This window comes from Empidonax traillii, unplaced genomic scaffold (assembly GCF_003031625.1).
Source record: "Empidonax traillii isolate 1590-97213 ecotype Southwest subspecies unplaced genomic scaffold, ASM303162v1 scaffold1610:size235594, whole genome shotgun sequence".
Lineage (NCBI taxonomy): Eukaryota > Metazoa > Chordata > Aves > Passeriformes > Tyrannidae > Empidonax > Empidonax traillii.
Window position 1 is genome coordinate 27236 of NW_020956803.1, and position 17252 is coordinate 44487.

At 50.9% G+C, this 17252-nt stretch overlaps 1 protein-coding gene across 1 annotated transcript in view; it reads right to left on the reverse strand.

Annotated features, from left to right (window-relative positions):
* Positions 1-2358: 2358 nt before the first annotated feature.
* GALNT17 (polypeptide N-acetylgalactosaminyltransferase 17) overlaps positions 2359-17252 on the reverse strand; it is a gene marked incomplete at its 5' end in the record, with an annotated part of 154198 nt that continues 139304 nt past the window's right edge. The window contains 5 exons of the mRNA XM_027908092.1: positions 2359-3264; positions 3819-3986; positions 10681-10776; positions 12354-12491; positions 16338-16523. Of these exons, the coding sequence (XP_027763893.1) occupies positions 3136-3264; positions 3819-3986; positions 10681-10776; positions 12354-12491; positions 16338-16523 (717 nt within the window). The remainder of the gene's footprint in view (positions 3265-3818; positions 3987-10680; positions 10777-12353; positions 12492-16337; positions 16524-17252) is intronic.

Below are 17252 nucleotides of genomic sequence, written 5' to 3' on the forward strand. Positions count from 1 at the left end.
CACAGGACACCTCCCTCCTGCCCAGGAAAGCACCTGCCCATCCCTCACTCTCCTTACAGGGCACCACAGCACCTGGTTTTTAGGAGAATACAGGTGTAAGGAAGTGGGTTGGAGTGCCCTGAGCTCCAGGTAACATTTAGGAACATGCAGGAACCCCCAGCCTGGGTTCAGGAACACGTTTGCAAACGCTGCTTTATTTACCGTGTCTCCCCTCTAGTGCTGGGTTGTAACTGTGTTATCTTGTGTGTGACAGCAGTGGGATGGATGGGATGGGAGTTAATCTGTGTCCACCATCTCTCTTGATTTCTCCTTCATTTCCATTTCTTTAAAAAGTGGAAGTTTCATTAAAAAAGCAGCACTTTTCTATTAAATAAGTACCAGAGAAGAATGACTGCCTCGGTATCTCATCAGCAGTGAATCTTTTTAAAACCACTCAGGAGACAAGGCTCAAATAATATATTTAATAAGAACCACTTGGATATCACTTCTTAAAGCAATTAACATATTATTAGAGATAAGCCAAGATGCAACAATTAGACCCAGATTTCTAAGACAGATTCCTACGTTTTTGGAGGGTTCAGACCTCGGGCCGTGGCCTCAGCAATCACCTCTGCATGTCACAAACCAGTGTCAGAATTTCACTTACACGGAGACAGCAGATTAAATTCTCCCTTTCATTCCTCTTTTTGCTCGTGCTGATCTTCCTGATTCTTCTCAGTCACTGAAAGCTGCAATTACAGCAGTGACAAGGGGCAAACGCCTCAGTGGGGGCTCTGCCCCACCTGAGGGATCATTTCCAGCTTCCCCGTCCTTGTGAAGAATTAGGGGGCTGTTTTCCACATGGAGCATGAAGGAAAGGCATCCATGAACCTTAACAAGGGGTCAAGGAGCTCATCACCGACAGGATCCTCACCTTGCGCAGGGACGGCACCGATGGCACCGGGAGATGCTCTGCCAGGGGCTGCTGGACACAGGGCCATCCCAGAGGGGCTGTGGTGACCATCCAGAGAGCTAAACACAGCCAGCCCCTCCTGCCTGGCAGCTGGAGCAGCTCCTGCCAGGGCTGGGAGCCGAGGTGAGGCCACACATTCAGTCGTGCTGCCGGTGATGGGGCAGGAGCCGCCAGCAGCGGGACAGACGGAGGGCTGGGGGGTGGCACCTCATCCCACCACGATTAAATGTGACAAAGCCCATCTGCTGGTGCCCTGGGCCCTGGCAGGACTCGAGCTGGACTGGGAACTGGGGATTTTAGAGCGCTTTTGGTTGTTTATCCTGAAACATGCAGGCTTTTCCCTCCTCTGACCAATATGTGGCTGCCGCTGGTGACTGACAGCAAACTGATTGCTCAGTTAAAGGGCTTGTTACCAGTTTGACCAACCCCCCCAGACTGGCCTGGAGTCCATTTCAGCAGGAAATTGCTTTTCTTAGAAGGCAGCAACAAATGGAAGGGGAAAAACAGATCATGCATCTAAAGATTTGTGATCATATCGGGTTGGTAAGGGCTGAGATTTATCACACAAGAGATGATGCAACAGTGAAGGAGGAGAGCAAAATTCCACATTGACTCCCTACTTTGCAGTTCAGGACAACTAAGAGGTTTTACTTCATTAAGGAAGGCAAGGGAAAAAATCAGGGACAACCTGATTGGAGGGAGTCCTGTAAAGCCTAAATGAACAATCAGTCCTATGTTGCTGTAGAAGGAACAGTGAAATATATCTGCTTCTGTTCAATAAATTACTAAAACATCAGTTATAAACCCGCTGCGTGGCATTGAAAATTAAACTCATTAAACATCCAGGTAGCTTCATCCTGATGCAAATGGAAGACAGGCATGAGTGCTCTGCAGCAAACAACTCTGTGCACATCCCACCTTTGGGAACCATATTTACACATACATCTCATATATTAATATATTTTAGTGCACCCTAGCCAGAGGGCAACCAGAAAGAGTATTATTCTGTGAGAAGGACAGGAGATGGACTGGCTTCTCCTCTCTGCTGAGCAAGGCCCGTGTCCATCCACGCACAGCAGTGGTGCAGGACCACGTTTCCCTTTTCCAGGTCAGCCAGACCTCAGGGCCCCCCACACACAACGGTCTCCCGTGACGACTGGGGGGGTTTGGGAGCCAAGATTTGGCAGCCAAAATTATTGTGAGACCAGTCCACTGTGTCAACAAGCCTGAAGTGACTTTAAGGTCCAGAATTTCGGCAAAGGGCCATTTTTTTTGGTCTCTTGCCCTCCCTCTCTGCTCCTTCCAGGGCTCGGGGAGGTCTGAAGTGACGAGCAGGGTGTGGGGAGGATCCTGACCACGGTCCCACACGGAGCAGGCAGGACAGGGGTGCTCCAGCCTGAGGAAGAGAACACCACTACAGAGCTGGGGAGAATACCGTTCCTGATGTCTCCAAAAGGCAGGCAGACATCCCACATCATTCCATTCCCAAGGGGATTCTCGGGTCTCCATGGGAGGGACTGGTGCTGCTCAGGGCTGGGCCAACCACACGTGGGTGAGGGAGGAGGGGAATGGGAGATCAGTGGGTTTATTCAGTGGCATTTCTGAGATTAAGGGTTGGGGGATGAAGGGTGTGTTTTGTTTCTCCAGCTCTCAGGGACGTGGGGACATCCCTGGATGCAGGGACAAGGAAGGGAAAAGAGAGCAAAGACCCAGCAAAACACCACGTCCTTCAACCTCCTCTCATCTGGGGCCTGGTGACCATTTTCCTCTCACGTGCACCCCAAGTTTTCACCCCTGTGGATCCAGGGTGGGTGATCCTGAACCTACCCAGCCCTTTGGGAGGGCTTGGAGTTGTCTGGGAGAGCAACCATTCCCTGCCAGTACGACGCTCCCAGGGCTGCAGGAGCTCATTCCAGTCGTCCCAGCAGCAACAAGTGGCACCTCCCCCAGTGCTCTGCAGCAGGAAAGAGCAGTTCTGCCCCCTTTTCACACAGCTGGAATCAGCTGGGGGAGACTACAGCACAATAAAAGAAAGACAGCAATGCCCTTTTTTCACCCCCATGTCCTCTCCTGATAACATGAATAAAGCTCTGTTTCGATATTCCATCCTTTCCAAAGGAGTCCCGTCGGGTCAGTCCAGGTCAGCTGTGGTTGCAGTCACACTCCCCTGACCCTTTCAGCCTTTACTTGATGAAATTTTTAATTGTCCACCTTTGTCCTGTGCAGCTGCGAAGGATCAGATCAATCCCAGCCATTCCCCTGTTCTCCACTTCCAGGCACCTCCCTGTGCCCTTGTTCAGGATGGCACCGTTCTGAAATGAAAGGAATGAATTAAAATTCAAGGATATGGGAAAGGTGTTAAAAAAAAAAAGAAGACCTTGAGTTGCCCATGAAGCAAATCAGGATGGCACCCAGGGGTGCAGACACGTCCTTGGGCTCTGCTGGAAGGTGCACAGCACCAGCTGGGTGGAAATGCAATTCCAACAATAAAATAATTCCTGGAAGGAATAATGGGAGTGGAATGAGCACCCATCAATGCCGACAGCACCCAAGGAACATCTGGGACCTTTAAATGCCCTGTGTTGGGAAGGTGGGACACTTGTGTACACAAGGTGGATTATTTACACTCTGCCTTGGCACAAAGATACTGTGTTTTCATGGAGATTATCCATAAGGAATGTGCAAGGCATTGGCAGGGCAGGCTATATCCACCAGCTCCACCTTTATGGTATCAGAAAGGAAAATCTCAACTAAAAATGGACCTGAAACTTGCCCCTGCTCCCTCTTTCCCTTTTCCCTCTGCCTTAGGACCCGGTCCCTGGGAGGTGCCCCAGCCCAGGGTTTAGGAAGCACACTTGGAGCACACCTGGATGAAACTCCAGCGCTTGTGGAGGCTGCTCTTGACCTTGTCGCAGTCCAGGAGCTGCGGGAAGCGGCTCTTCCCGTTATCCACCAGGCACCGCGTGTCCGGGAGAAGGGTGGTGGTTCCCAGGGCGCCCAGGTGAAGGAACCCCTCCTTGGTGTAACGTGCCAGCTGTGGGCAGGGAGGAACAGAAAGGACCATCAGCACCGTGGGAGCATCTCTGAAGTGACACAGGAAAGGACAGAACTGTGGGGATTGGGCACAGGGAGAGTGGCCTGGCACAGCCTCCAGAGCTCCAACAGGGCCCGGCAGCACCGTCAGACCTGGCCCTGTTCCCCAGGGATGGGAGCTCAAGTCTCCCCCACAGCTCAGCCCCAAGCAAAGGCTCAGAATTGCAGGTAATCCCTGCATATCCCAGCATATCCCAGCGTATCCCAGCATATCCCAGCATATCCCAGCATATCCCAGCATCCAACCTTCCAATGCTGCAAGAGACCTGGTTCAGCTGCCAAGGAGATGCAGGTTGGGAGCACCAGACCTGGTGCTGCCACTGGAAGGTCAGCAGGCATTGACACATCCCCACCCCGGGGCCACGCACAAAGGGCTCCTCCATTCCCAGGGTTTAAGGAATCCCACCCAAAGATTTCCCTAAAAATATTTAAATTCAGCAGTAAAAAGGAATGAATGACACTGTCCTGCCTTTTATAGTTCAAGGGAAAGATATCCACAGCTGCTTCTTTAAATTATGAATCAGGCCATTATCTGGCAGACAAATAAGGAGGACTCAGCACATTAATTAACTGAGCATATCTGTGACCCAGATGCTTAAAGAGAGAGAGTAAATCACACTGGGAGTTTGGGTTATCTGGGCTGCAATAATTAAACACTGAAAATGAAGTTAAAACAATGTAACAGGGTCCGACTCCAGCTCACAACCACAGATCCAGGGATGGTGCTGCCCAGATCCCTTGGGATGGGGGCCCGGCTCTGCTCCCACATGTTGGGCATCAGACAAACCCTCTGCTCCTTCATAGCCCACCAAGGGCCAATTGCCAAAAGCTTTCAGCACCAGGAGGGTTCAGGTGCAGCAGCCCCACAGCACCATCAGAGACCCATGGGATGGCTTGGGTTGGAAGGGACCTTGAGAGGACATTTAGTCCAACCCCCTGCCATGGGCAGGGACACCTTCCACCAGCCCAGGTTGCTCCAACCTGGCCTTGGACACTCCCAGGGCTGGGGCAGCCACAGCTTCTCCGGGGGCAAAGCTGCCCCATCCCGACCCCCAGTGCAGGATCTGCCCTTGGCCCCCCCAGAGCCCTTTCCCAGATGGTGCAGAACAGTTGTGCCCCCTTAGCCTGGCAGTAATTTCACCCTCCAAAATGCTGGGGTAGAAGGGAGGACAACCTGCAGAGTTGGAAGTCATAACCATCACCTCCTCCTCCCACCCATCCCCTGCCTCCCCCAGGCACGGAGAGCCCAAGTGCAGGATGTGGATCCTCTCCCACCCTGTGCTGACCTTCCAGCTGTGCCAGGGGCTGGAGCAAGTTGGGAATGACCCCAGGGCACCTTCAGCCCAGCTGAGGGCTTAGTTCCCGTCTCTGTGTCCAGCAGCTGGATGTGTCCATGGGACAAGCCTTGAGGGGGACGGTGCTCAAAGCCTGACAGTGATTTTAACCAGGCAGCTCATCTGAGAGAGCACCTGAGCACCACCTTCAGAGCATTCTGTGCCTCCATGGAAGTGTGGAGCAAGTCCAGAGGAGGGCCTGAAGTTGAGGGGGCTGGAGCACCTCCCCTGTGGACACAGGCTGAGTAATTTGGGGCTGTTCAGCTTGGAGAAGAGAAGGTGGTGTGCAGATCTCACAGCACCTTCCAGGATCTGAAAGGGCTACAGGGAAGCTGGAGAGGGGCTGTTCACCAGGAACTGACTGAAGTGACAGGGCAAGAGGAATCAGTTCAAACTGAAAGAGAGTAGGTTTAGATGGGATATTGGGAAGAAATCCTATGCTGGGGGATGGGGAGGCCCTGGCACAGGTTGCCCAGAGAAGCTGTGGCTGCCCCATCCCTGGAAGTGTCCAAGGCCAGGTTGGAGCAACCTGGGCTGGTGGAAGGTGTCCCTGCCCATGGCAGGGGTTGGACTAAATGTCCTCTCAAGGTCCCTTCCAACCCAAGCCATCCCATGGGTCTCTGATGGTGCTGTGGGGCTGCTGCACCTGAACCCTCCTGGTGCTGAAAGCTTTTGGCAATTGGCCCTTGGTGGGCTGTGAAGGAGCAGAGGGTTTGTCTGATGCCCAACATGTGGGAGCAGAGCCGGGCCCCCATCCCAAGGGATCTGGGAAGCACCATCCCTGGATCTGTGGTTATGATCTGGACTCTGTTGCATTGGAACAAGATGGGCTTTAAGGTCCCTTCCAGCCCAATCCATCCTGGGATTCTGGGATTCTATGGCGAGACTCCTTGTCTTGCAGAAAGGAAGGGGGGTATAAAATAAAATAAAATAAAATAAAATAAAATAAAATAAAATAAAATAAAATAAGACCAACTTTCTCCACGACAGAAGAAGAAGCCACCCAGATGTCCCCAAATGTGCAACGCGAGTTCTTTGCCGCCTCCCGCTCCCGAAACGTTTCCTGCCACGTTCGGGATTCGCGTGCCAGACGCTTCCCTTTTTTTATGAGACTTGGCAGCCTGTCCTCAGACAGCTGGCCCCGTGCCCACCAGGCACCACGAGCTCTGCTCTGACGTGTGATTGCCTAATGTGGTGGGAAAAATAAGTAGAGCAAAAACCCAACCCTTGCGCGGGAAAGCAGCGGGGAAGGGGGTGAGGGGAGAGGGGAGGAGCTGGAAAACACACGTGGATATGGGGCAGCCAATGCATCTATTGATGTGTCATCTCCTCTGTAAAACAAGGAAAAGAAGCCCCCAACATGTGTCTGGACTCAGCACAGGGCCCGGTGTTTGACCCAGTCTCTGACAAGGTCTGTCCAACTGCAAACCTGAGGGTGATTTTCCCAAAACAATCCTGTCTAACTTCTCTAACAAACCCCTCAGACATTTAGGGAATTTTCTTCTTTTGGGATGTTTACACAGAACTGGAGAGTCATGGAATGGTTTGGGTTGAAAGGGACCCTAAGGATCATCTCATCACACCCCCTGCCATGGGCAGGGACACCTTCCACCAGCCCAGGTTGCTCCAACCTGGCCTTGGACACTTCCAAGGATGGGACAGCCACAGCTTCTCTGGGCAACCTGTGCCAGGACCTCCCCACCCTCACAGGGAACAATTCCTTCCCAATATCCCATCTAACCCTGCCTCTGGGTCATGTCCCCCCATGCCTTGTCCCCAGTCCCTCTCCAGCTCTCCTGGAGCCCCTTTAGGTCCTGCAAGGGGCTCTCAGGTCTCCCAGAGCCTTCTCTTCTCCAGGTGAACCCCTCCAGCTCTCCCAGCCTGGCTCCATAGAAAAGGTGCTCCATGCCTTAATTCTGTTATTTTGCTTCTCTGCAGAGCTGAGGATCCCAACCCAGCCTGACACAGGACAAGAACCAAAGGGAAAAACCAAGACAAAGGACCAGAGGAAAACAGTTTAAAGCTCTTGCGAAGTTAACCATTTAAAAGTGGTTAATATTGGTGAAGTCTTAAACCCCTCCCTCAATCTCAGTGGCCCAAAGCCACATCCCCAGCCACAAACACACTGACTGACACCCAGAGCTGCTGGGAACATCCTTCCAGTAAAACCCTAGTCTGGTCCAACTGCATCTTGCCAAGGTCCCCCCTTGCAGGTACCACTTTGGGGGGCTGCTTTGCCCTTGGGGGGAATCACAGAATCCTTTAGGTTGGAAAAGCCTTCCAAGATCATCGAGTCCAACCTGTGCCCCATCCCCACCCTGTCCCTCGACCCAGAGCACTGAGAGCCACCTCCAGGCCTTCCTTGGACACCTCCAGGGGTGGGGACTCCAAACCTCCCTGGGCAGCCCCTGCCAGTGCCTGACAGCCCTTTCCAGGCAGAAATTCCTCCTGATGTCCCACCTGCCCCTCCCCTGGCACAGCTGGAGGCCGTTCCCTCTCCTCCTGTCCCTGTTCCCTGGGAGCAGAGCCCGACCCCCCCCCAGCTCCCCCCTCCTGTCAGGGATTGCAGAGCCAGAAGATCCCCCCTGAGCCTCCTTTTCTCCAGGCTGAGCCCCCCCAGCTCCCTCAGCCGCTCCTCAGGGGACTTCTCCCAGGGACCCCCAGCCCCCTGATCCAGGGGAGCAGAGGGACACAGAGCTCATGCTGACCTCTCCCTCCCTCAGCAAACCTGTCCCCCCCAGTCCATCTTGTGGGATTATTATTTCTGCCTGGGTGCATCTCAGGGAGGGGAGAAAGTTAATTAGACACCTTAGCACCTGGGAAATAAAAGCCTTGCTGACCTTCATTGACTCTATTGGAAAATAATTTAGGGTTGTTTAGCTTCCCTTCTGCACTGAGCAGCCCATCAATTAACAGCCCTCAGGAAAATGTTCACTATTTGCCTTTTAACACAATTTAATCTGATGTGCTGTTTCGTCACCTGTGTCCCACATGATCCCAGTATTGATGGGTTTGTCCTCAGGTTCTGCTGCTTAAATGGGAAAAACATATTTTATCCTATAATTAAATGAAATGCTCTGCTGGGTGAACATTATCTTAAGTTTTATAGCATTATAGTGCTTTTTATCACCTTCATACATCACCATAGTTCTGTCACTCCAATGAGGTATTACTGTATTATTAGTGTAATACATCATTACTGCAAGGTGTTTGCATGATGAATTGCTCCAAAGATGAAGCCATCAGGCAGGAAAAAAAAAAATCCATCAGCAGGCTCAACATAATTACGGGATAAAAGGATCCTTCATGATGGAATCTGGTCATGAGTTGACCTGGAAGTGCATGAAGGCAGGGAGAAGGGGAAGCCAAAGAGAAAACATGAGAAAACCCCCTAAAATGTCACCGGTGGGGGATACAGAGGAGGAGCTGTGAGTAAAGCCAAGTTCTCATCTGCATTCAGGGCCACCACACCCAGCTGCATCCAGCTCAGGGCTCCAGGCTGAGCTTAAACCCAGGAGCAGGAGAGAACAGAAATTCAGGATAGGACAAAAACTGCCCTGCCTTAATGGGATAAATGGGATAAATCCCTCCCTGCAGAGCAGCTCATTCCCCCTCTCTCCCCGTGGATCTAGGGACTGAAGGATGGTGTGGGGATGAACCCGGAAAGAACAAAGACTTCCAAGAACATCCCATCACCCCCAGCAGGGCAGGGAACAGGATCCACAGCCCCTGTTCTCAGACCACGACAGTGCCAGCAGGGAACCCACACCTTCCCCTCACTTGCTGCTGAGAAACCTGCCCTTAATTAATTAAACTAAATTCAGTTTAAATTAAACATGTCTGGGAAGGGCCACAGGATCAAGGAGAGAAAGGGGGATTTCAGGACACGATGTGCAACTTGAGCACCACCCTGTGTGCTTTGGGATGCTGAGCAGCTGCAAAGGAATTACAACTCCTTGTGGGTTTATGTATCTAACAATAAATTTAAAAATTATATATATATATATATTTATATATAACAAGTGTTTGCATTACATTCCCAGCCATAAATTACAACAAGCAGCCCATTAATTAAACAGTTGTAGAGAAAGTCCAATTTTGCTGCAAATTCCAGAGCTCCTGCACTCACTGACAACTCCTCTAAAAAAGCATTTCCGAGGAGTTTAACTCCTGGAATGTACCATGAAACAAAAGAACTGCCACGAACTGGCTCTCAGTGGGAAGAGGGAAGGGACAATGTGGAAGGCCAAGAAGAATCTCCGCTGAGGTTGGACAATGGGGAACAGGAAGGGAGTCAGCAGCACTGCCAGGTTTGGCTTCAGAACTTCAGGTAGGAGAAGAAAACACAGTTAAATTTAATCCCAGTAACTGAGGGAAAAATAAATAACCTGCTTTCAGCCATTCATCTCAGAGCCCTGGGTTAGCAGGCAATGTCAGCCTAATCCAGTTTCTCACACCATAATGCACTTAGATGTTGAAGTTTCCATCCACAGAGTCCAAAAGGTGCTTTGTGCCATTTGAGAAAAGAATGGTGTGCATTTAAGCAACAGTTTTGTTCTATTTAGCAGTGACTGGACCAGCCCCAGTTGCCTGATCTTTGTTGAAAGGCAGGGATAAACCAGAGGGAGATTGTCCCTCCCCTGAAGGGCTCCCACAGCTCACTCCCAGCCTCAGGTGGCTCCTGAATTTTCCAGTTCAGGCTCACATGAACTCTGGGATTCCTTAGTCTGGTGAGCCTGGAAAGCCCAAGGTGACCATGGAGTGAGAATGGGATCTTCATGCATTTCCATCACTTGAACTATTCATTATTTGAGCTGAAAATGAACCTCCTTGAGTGTGTTGGGCCCCAGGTACCCCTAAAATTTTCCAGAGGCAAAAGGAGTGGTAGAAAAGTAATGCAAAGGGAAATCCCAGCCAAGCTGAGATGGAAAATTGTCACAGCACTGTTTGTTTGGGCCATTTTTATTGTGCTGGGTGAAAGAGGAGGAATCAGGGAATCAGGGAGTGCTTTGGGTTAGAAGGGACCTTAAGGATCATCTTGTTCCAACTCCTGCCACGTGGCAACGCCTTCCACCTGCTCAGCCCCCCATCCTAACTGGCCTTGGATTGTGTCCTGCTCCTGGTTTGTTTGCTTCCATCATTACTCACCCCTGCCTGCAAGATTTTTCCAAACTTTTACTTGCAGCTCTGCCACCGTTGTGGCAATCCAGAAAACCAGGGCGGGAGGAAAAAAATTCCCTGTGATCCCTGAGGTGTTTTTAAACCCCACTGTGCCCTCTGGCAGTGTGTCCCCCCCCTCACCTGAGGCCCCCAGCCGTGGCAGGGGTACAGTATTGCTGTGTGGTTCTCCTGAGGGCCCTGGTCCAGGCACACGTCCTTGGCCTTGTTGTTTCGGAGCTGGAAGAAAGAAGAAGAGCAGAGTCACGGCCCTGTCAGCTCAGAGATGAAAAATGAAAGCTGCTCAACCCTCTCCTGCTGGAGAAGGACTGCAAGGTGTTACACCACAGGGAATAATCAGGTTTAGTGCACTGGATGTTTTTCTTTTAAATCCAGGGCTAATGGTGGTGGTTTCTATATTCCAAGGAGCCAGTTTCCCTGGACACGGTTTTCTCCTCTCTGCTCATGTGTGGTGGGAACAAAGCCAGCTTTAGGCTGCTGGCAGCAAGTTGCCAGGAGCCCAAAATCAGTGCAGGATTGCTCAGATTTCAGTGAAAACTGAACAGCAGGGGAAAAAAAGTCCAGCTGGGAGAAAAGGAGGGATGGAGGAGGAGAGGCAGAGATGGCAGAGCACTGCCATGAGCTGAAGGACACACTTTGGAGGGGCAGGGCAGGAGGGGTTTGTGGTCCAGACTCAGCCACCAAACCCTGGGCACCAGGGCTGGTCCTCAGAGCTCTGACTTTTCCAGAGCTCTCAGCTCTCCTCTCTCCAGGCTTCCCAGGCAGGGCCATAATGCAATAATGCCTTTGGAAACAGGCTGGGAGAGCTGGGGGGGTTCACCTGGAGAAGAAAAGGCTCTGGGAGACCTCAGAGCCCCTTCCAGAGCCTAAAGGGGTTCCAGGAGACCTGGAGAGGGACTGGGGACAAGGGATGGAGGGACAGGACAAGGGGGAATGGCTTCAAAGTGCCAGAGGGCAGGGTGAGATGGGATATTGGGAAGGAATTGTTGGCCCTGGCACAGGTTGCCCAGAGAAGCTGTGGCTGCCCCTGGATCCCTGGGAGTGTCCAAGGCCAGGTTGGAGCAACCTGGGCTGCTGGAAGATGTCCCTGCCCATGGCAGGGGGTGGGAATGGATCATCTTTAAAGTCCCTTCCAACCCAAAGCATTTTAGGTTTCTGTTATTCTATGAAAATACTTGTTGGGAGGTTTTAGCTGGAAGGCTTTAAGTAACTTTGATTACAAATCTTTCCTAAAATTATTCCCATCTGGGAGGCTCAGGCTGTGCTTCAAGGAGCCTCCTCCAACTGCCACTATTCCATCAGATCCATTGCAACAGAGGATTTATTATTAGTTCCCATAAATGCCTGTTTCTATATTCCCAGAATGGTTTCAAAGCCAGCAGAGATTGAATTAAGTCTCCTTACTTTATCTTGTCCTTAAGCTGTTGTGACAACACACTGTATCCTACAGAGACCTTGTCAGGAATTAGGCTGAGCTTAAGTCAGAGGGTTTTAGAAGATGATTGTGTATTAAAAATATACAAACAGCTGCTTAATCCACGCAGTCAATGGGAAATATAGATAATTTTTCTGTCAATTCAGTAAGTGATGTATTAAAATATTTTACTTTATACGGTCTCCAAGATCAGAAATAAATCCCCAAACAGGTTTTTAGAAGAAACTGGGAACAGATTGCTACAAATTTATATAATTAGACACAAAGAGTCAGTTTTGATTCACATTCATCTCCTCTGAGGCCATTTCTCATCAGAGAAACATCACCAGTCTGAGCTCAGGGGCTGCTCAGCATTAATTACCTCTCCATAAGCAATGGTGTTGTTGTATCTCCTCATTTCTGGATAAACATGGTCCAGGTACCACTGGAAATTTTTGCACTTCAGGCTCTTCCTTAACGCTTTTCTCTCCGAAACATCCCCGATGTCAATCCCTGGATTCTGGAAAACCAGGACACGGCACAGCATGGAGTGGTTACTCTTCAGGAAGGTTAAAAATGAATGTATTTCACTGGTGTTTTGAGGCCCTTTCCAAGCTTCCTGGAAGCTCCAGGAAGAGGCCACGCCAGGGAATTCTGGCTGAAATGATCCTCGCAGGAATCCCAGGGAAAATGTGGCTTTCAGAGCCACAGCAAGGAGGAGACACCCCTGGGATGGCCCCCAGGAGGGACATGCCTTGGTCCTGGGGGGAACTCAGGAAAGAGGAGCCAAATGGAGAAGAAATGGGAAGTGCAGGAATGATGGGGAATCTTCTCCACTCGCTTGGGCTTTGGATCCACCTGAGAAACACTGAGAAACACGTGTTTTTCCATAATATTTTGTTAAGGGAGGGGGGAAATCCACAACAACCAAACAAAAACACATAAAAATCCCAAATAAACAAAGATGAAACGGAATGGAAGGTTTGGGAAGGGAAGGTTTGGGAAGGGAAGGTTTGGGAAGGGAAAGAAAGGTTTGGGAAGGTTTGGGAAGGTTTGGGAAGGTTTGGGAAGGGAAGGTTTGGGAAGGTTTGGGAAGGTTTGGGAAGGGAAGGTTTGGGAAGGGAAGGTTTGGGAAGGTTTGGGAAGGTTTGGGAAGGGAAGGGAACAACAGTAAGGTTGTGTAGGCCCAGACTTGCAGCAGCAAACGGACATCAGGGTGTGAAAGGTGGAAAAAAACCCTTCCCTGACCCTCCACAGGGCTGTGACCCCACTGAGACACAAACAGAGGAGGGTTAAAAGGTAGAAAAAAAAGGGGGAAAGAAAGAAGAAGAAAGGTTGAAGATTCAGATATAACAGATCTAAGGATACAGGATAAACATGACCCAGGGACAGACGCTGAGGCTGAACCTCAGCAAAACCTCTTGACCATTTGGGCAATTCCAGGGTGAAAAAGTCTCCCTGGAGACATGGAGGAACCCACTGCTGGAGCAGATTTAAAAGCCAGGCTGTCCCTGAGGGATAATCCCACAGGAGCTGGGAGCAGGGGCTGGAGAGAGCTGCCCCCCCTTTAACCTCTTATTCTGGCCTGGAATTTGGGGAGCTAAGGCACCAGCAAGGAAGTCAAAGGCCCATTGCAGCCCCTTTTCCTCCTCCCTCCAGGTGTCTGGGTTTCCACCCAGACTCTATTTTAGCTCCTGCTCTTGTCTGTGCAGTGATCATTAAATACGACTGGGAAAGCAATTTTCCATTACAACACTTGTAATGATCTTCTAATGAATTATTCACTCTGCTTGAGAAAAGACACCATTTTAATGTGCCACTGGTAGGTCAGAGGTAAAAATAAAGATGATTCAGTCCAGACAGGTAGGACAGGCTGAAATCTGAGTGGACAAAATGGGGTGGGACAACAAATCAGTCAGGAAACACCTGAAATAGCAGGGCAGGGGTTTGCTTTGGGTTGGGATTCAGTGGCATCACAAAAGAATTCAGGGTATATCTATAAAATCCCACCCTAGCAAGCAAGGCTCCTCTAAAATTAAATCTGGAGGTTTTTTTTTGGTATATAAAAATCTCAACTTGATTTTGGGTCACCCAGACCCACCCCCAGTGCTGATCCATGTGCCTTTCCAAGCTCTACAGGACCTGCAGCTTCCCAGTGGGTTTTAAATTTCCTCAGCCCTACAGCTCCTGTCCCAACAGCTGGAGCAGTGCCCGTGGCAGGCAGTGTCCTCCTGCAGCTCCCTGGGCAAAGAGCTTTTCCTTCCATCTCTATTCCTCTGTTTCTTGCTGTTTTTATACCATCTATCCCAGGACTCCCCAGCACCCCCAGGACCACCAACCTGCAGCACAGGCAGCTCGTGGAGCCTTCCCAGGGACCTGCTGTTCTGTAATTCTCTACAAATTCTGGGACTTCCGTGACTCCAAATGCCAGGAACTCCCCACAGGTGTAACCTTTCCTCAGGAAGCAGCAGCAGCTCAGATTTTTAGGTTGTACTGTTTTTCCAGAGGCCCTGGAGCAGATGCTGCTCCAGCTGAGGATGCTGCTGCAGCAGCACCAGGAGCAGAGCAGGATCAGGATCAGGATCAGGATCCCAGCAGCAATCTGCTGAGATCTGCCAAGCAGGAATATTTTGGGGTTTATTTTTAGCACCAAGAGAGTCGCTAGAAATAACTGCTCCCATGGGCTCTGGACACTCCTGGCAGTGGTTTCACCTCACACTTCAGGAGAGCAGCCCAGCTCTCCATCACCCACTGCACGTGGGGGGGTGTCCAGGGCTCTGTGGGGCACCCAGAACCCTCATCCCACCCAAATCCTGGAGAGCATCACTGTCTCCCCACCCCCACCACCCCTCTGTCCTCCTCTGGCAGGACCAGCAGCAGGAGATGCTGCTCCCAGGGCACTCCAGGCAGCGGGAGATGCCTTTGGCTTCCCAGATCAGACACAACCTGCACGGAGAGCTGAGCCCAGGCAGCACCTTTGCCCTCCCGGAGCCCACAGAGCTTTCCCCAGCAGTGCCAGGCACCACCAAGAGCAGTCCCAGGCAGGCTGTGCCCCCTGGATGTGCTCACCTTGACCTGCTGGTGGGATCCCCCCATTTTCTGGGGCTTCCCTCAAAAACAACCTGTCAGATCTAAGAAAACCTGAGCGTTTCTGGGCAGAAATGACTGAACCACCAAAGCTGTTTCAACAGAGTGTTTTGGGGCCCTCGCCCACGGTGCTGCTGGGAGGGGATCTCCTGTGAGCCACCAGCCTCCAATCCTTTATTCTAAACATGGGTTTTAAGCACTTGACTCTCCAAAGGCAAACGTCCCCAAATTCAGGACCACAGAGAGCCCTGGGCAGTGCCAGTGTCTGTTAGCTGGGACATCCAGGATGGGCTGCACATGCCCCAGAGCTGCCTGAGCCCAGGGATGGACCTGACACCAGCACCACTGCCATGAATCACCTCCTGCCACAGCTTGCAGACAGGCTGCATCTGCAGGGCAGAGCCACGACACCAGCTCCCGCTGTGCAAACACTCCACGGGGACACAAACACTGCAACAGGTGGAACTTTTAGAAATGGAAATCAAAAGGCTGATGGGAACGGTGGGAATACCTCCAAAGAGTCTCCCTCAAAGCTGAGGGAGTTCTGACTTCCACAGCTGGGGAAGAGACCCAAGGGTGTTTCAGGCTCTGCTGCACCAGGGGCACTGAATGCTCTATAATTTGAGTTTTTAAGCAATGAAGGGAAAACTTAGGACAGGGTGCCTTAGCTGTGCTGATGCCTAAAATCAGCACTTAAAAGAAAGTGCCTAAAACTCAATTTGTGAGTTTTATTATTATTCCTGTTCTTCTTCTTCTTCTTCTTCTTATTATTATTATTATTATATTGGACGCACAAGAATCTGATTTCTTCCAGAGCCTGACTCCAGAGTTACCAAAGCCTCTTGTTTTTATTTAGTGACCCAATTAACAACTCAAAGCATTACCTAATTAACAATTCAAATCACTACTTAATACTGTCACACCCACTTCCAAAACAGTCCCTCCCTTAGTACCACCCTGGCCACACCTCCCGAATTTGAGTCAGAGGTCCCCAAAACGCCTTATCTTCATCTTCCTCATCTTCCTCCTCATCTCCTCTGCCCCTTCTGGAAGGGTTTCAAGGCTCCTGAGCAGCTTTGACTACTTCTATCAAGTGTTGTCTCTCTGTTCTGTCTCACTGCCAGTGCATTTTTACCCTGGTTAAAACCCCTTGCCTGTTGAAAATCCTTAACAAAGGACGTTAAGCAGCGTTTTTAGGAATTCTGGGAACGCTGGCAAGCTGAAGGTGCTAGCAAGCCATCCTAAAGCTCATTTCATGTAGGTTTGAAGGCCTCAGTACCTCCAGGGGCAGGTTCCAGGCGATGTAGACGTGCCACTTGTAGTCGTCCATCCACACCTCGGCCACGCGCAGCGCGTTGCGCTTGGTGTAGAACCCGATGTTGTTGTTGTAGGGCTTCTTCTTGCGCTCGATGTGGGCCACCCTGGAGCAGGGCAGGACCTCCATGCTGCCCCCACACAGCCACACCTGCAACACAAGCCACAGAACCGTCAGCTCTGGGCAGGGCAGAGGGAAAGGGGGAGTTGGGCAGAGCATCCCAACGTCGAGCTGGGAAGGGGGAACCCACGGCCAGGTTTGCTCACTAAGGGGTATTTGTCCCCTGGCCACGGCAGGGGGGTGGAACTAGGTGAGCTCCAAGGTCCCTTCCAACCCAAACCACTCTATAATTTACAGGATCACAGAATACGCTGGAAGGGCCCCACGGGGATCATCGAGGATAAAAAGGGAGAAAAGGAATGCCAAAAGAAAAAGGATTAATTTTTTATAATGTATCATCACCCTCTCCTCCCACTTCCATTCTCTGATGGAATGGAGCAGGGCTGAGATGGTCAGGTCCATTCAAAAATCATATTTTAAGGAGATGGCACATTAATACCAAGACCTGGTAGATCATGAATAGCCTGATGAGGCTGCTTGGCCCTGATCCCCTGGGAAAAGTTTTCCAGGGTTCATGACAGAGGAAAGAAATCTACAGGTAGAGCAACAACATTCCTTTCCCTGTTTCAGCAGGATATGGACTCTCCTTTGATTTTTCCTTGAGGTTTCCAAGAGAATTTATTAGTTCAGGACGAAGCTCTGCTGGAATTTCCAGCAGGATCACAGAGTCAGGGAATGTGCTGAGCTGGGAGGGACCCCCAAGGATCGTGGAGTCCAACCCTCAGCCCTGCACAGGCCCAACCCCAAGAGTCCCCCCCT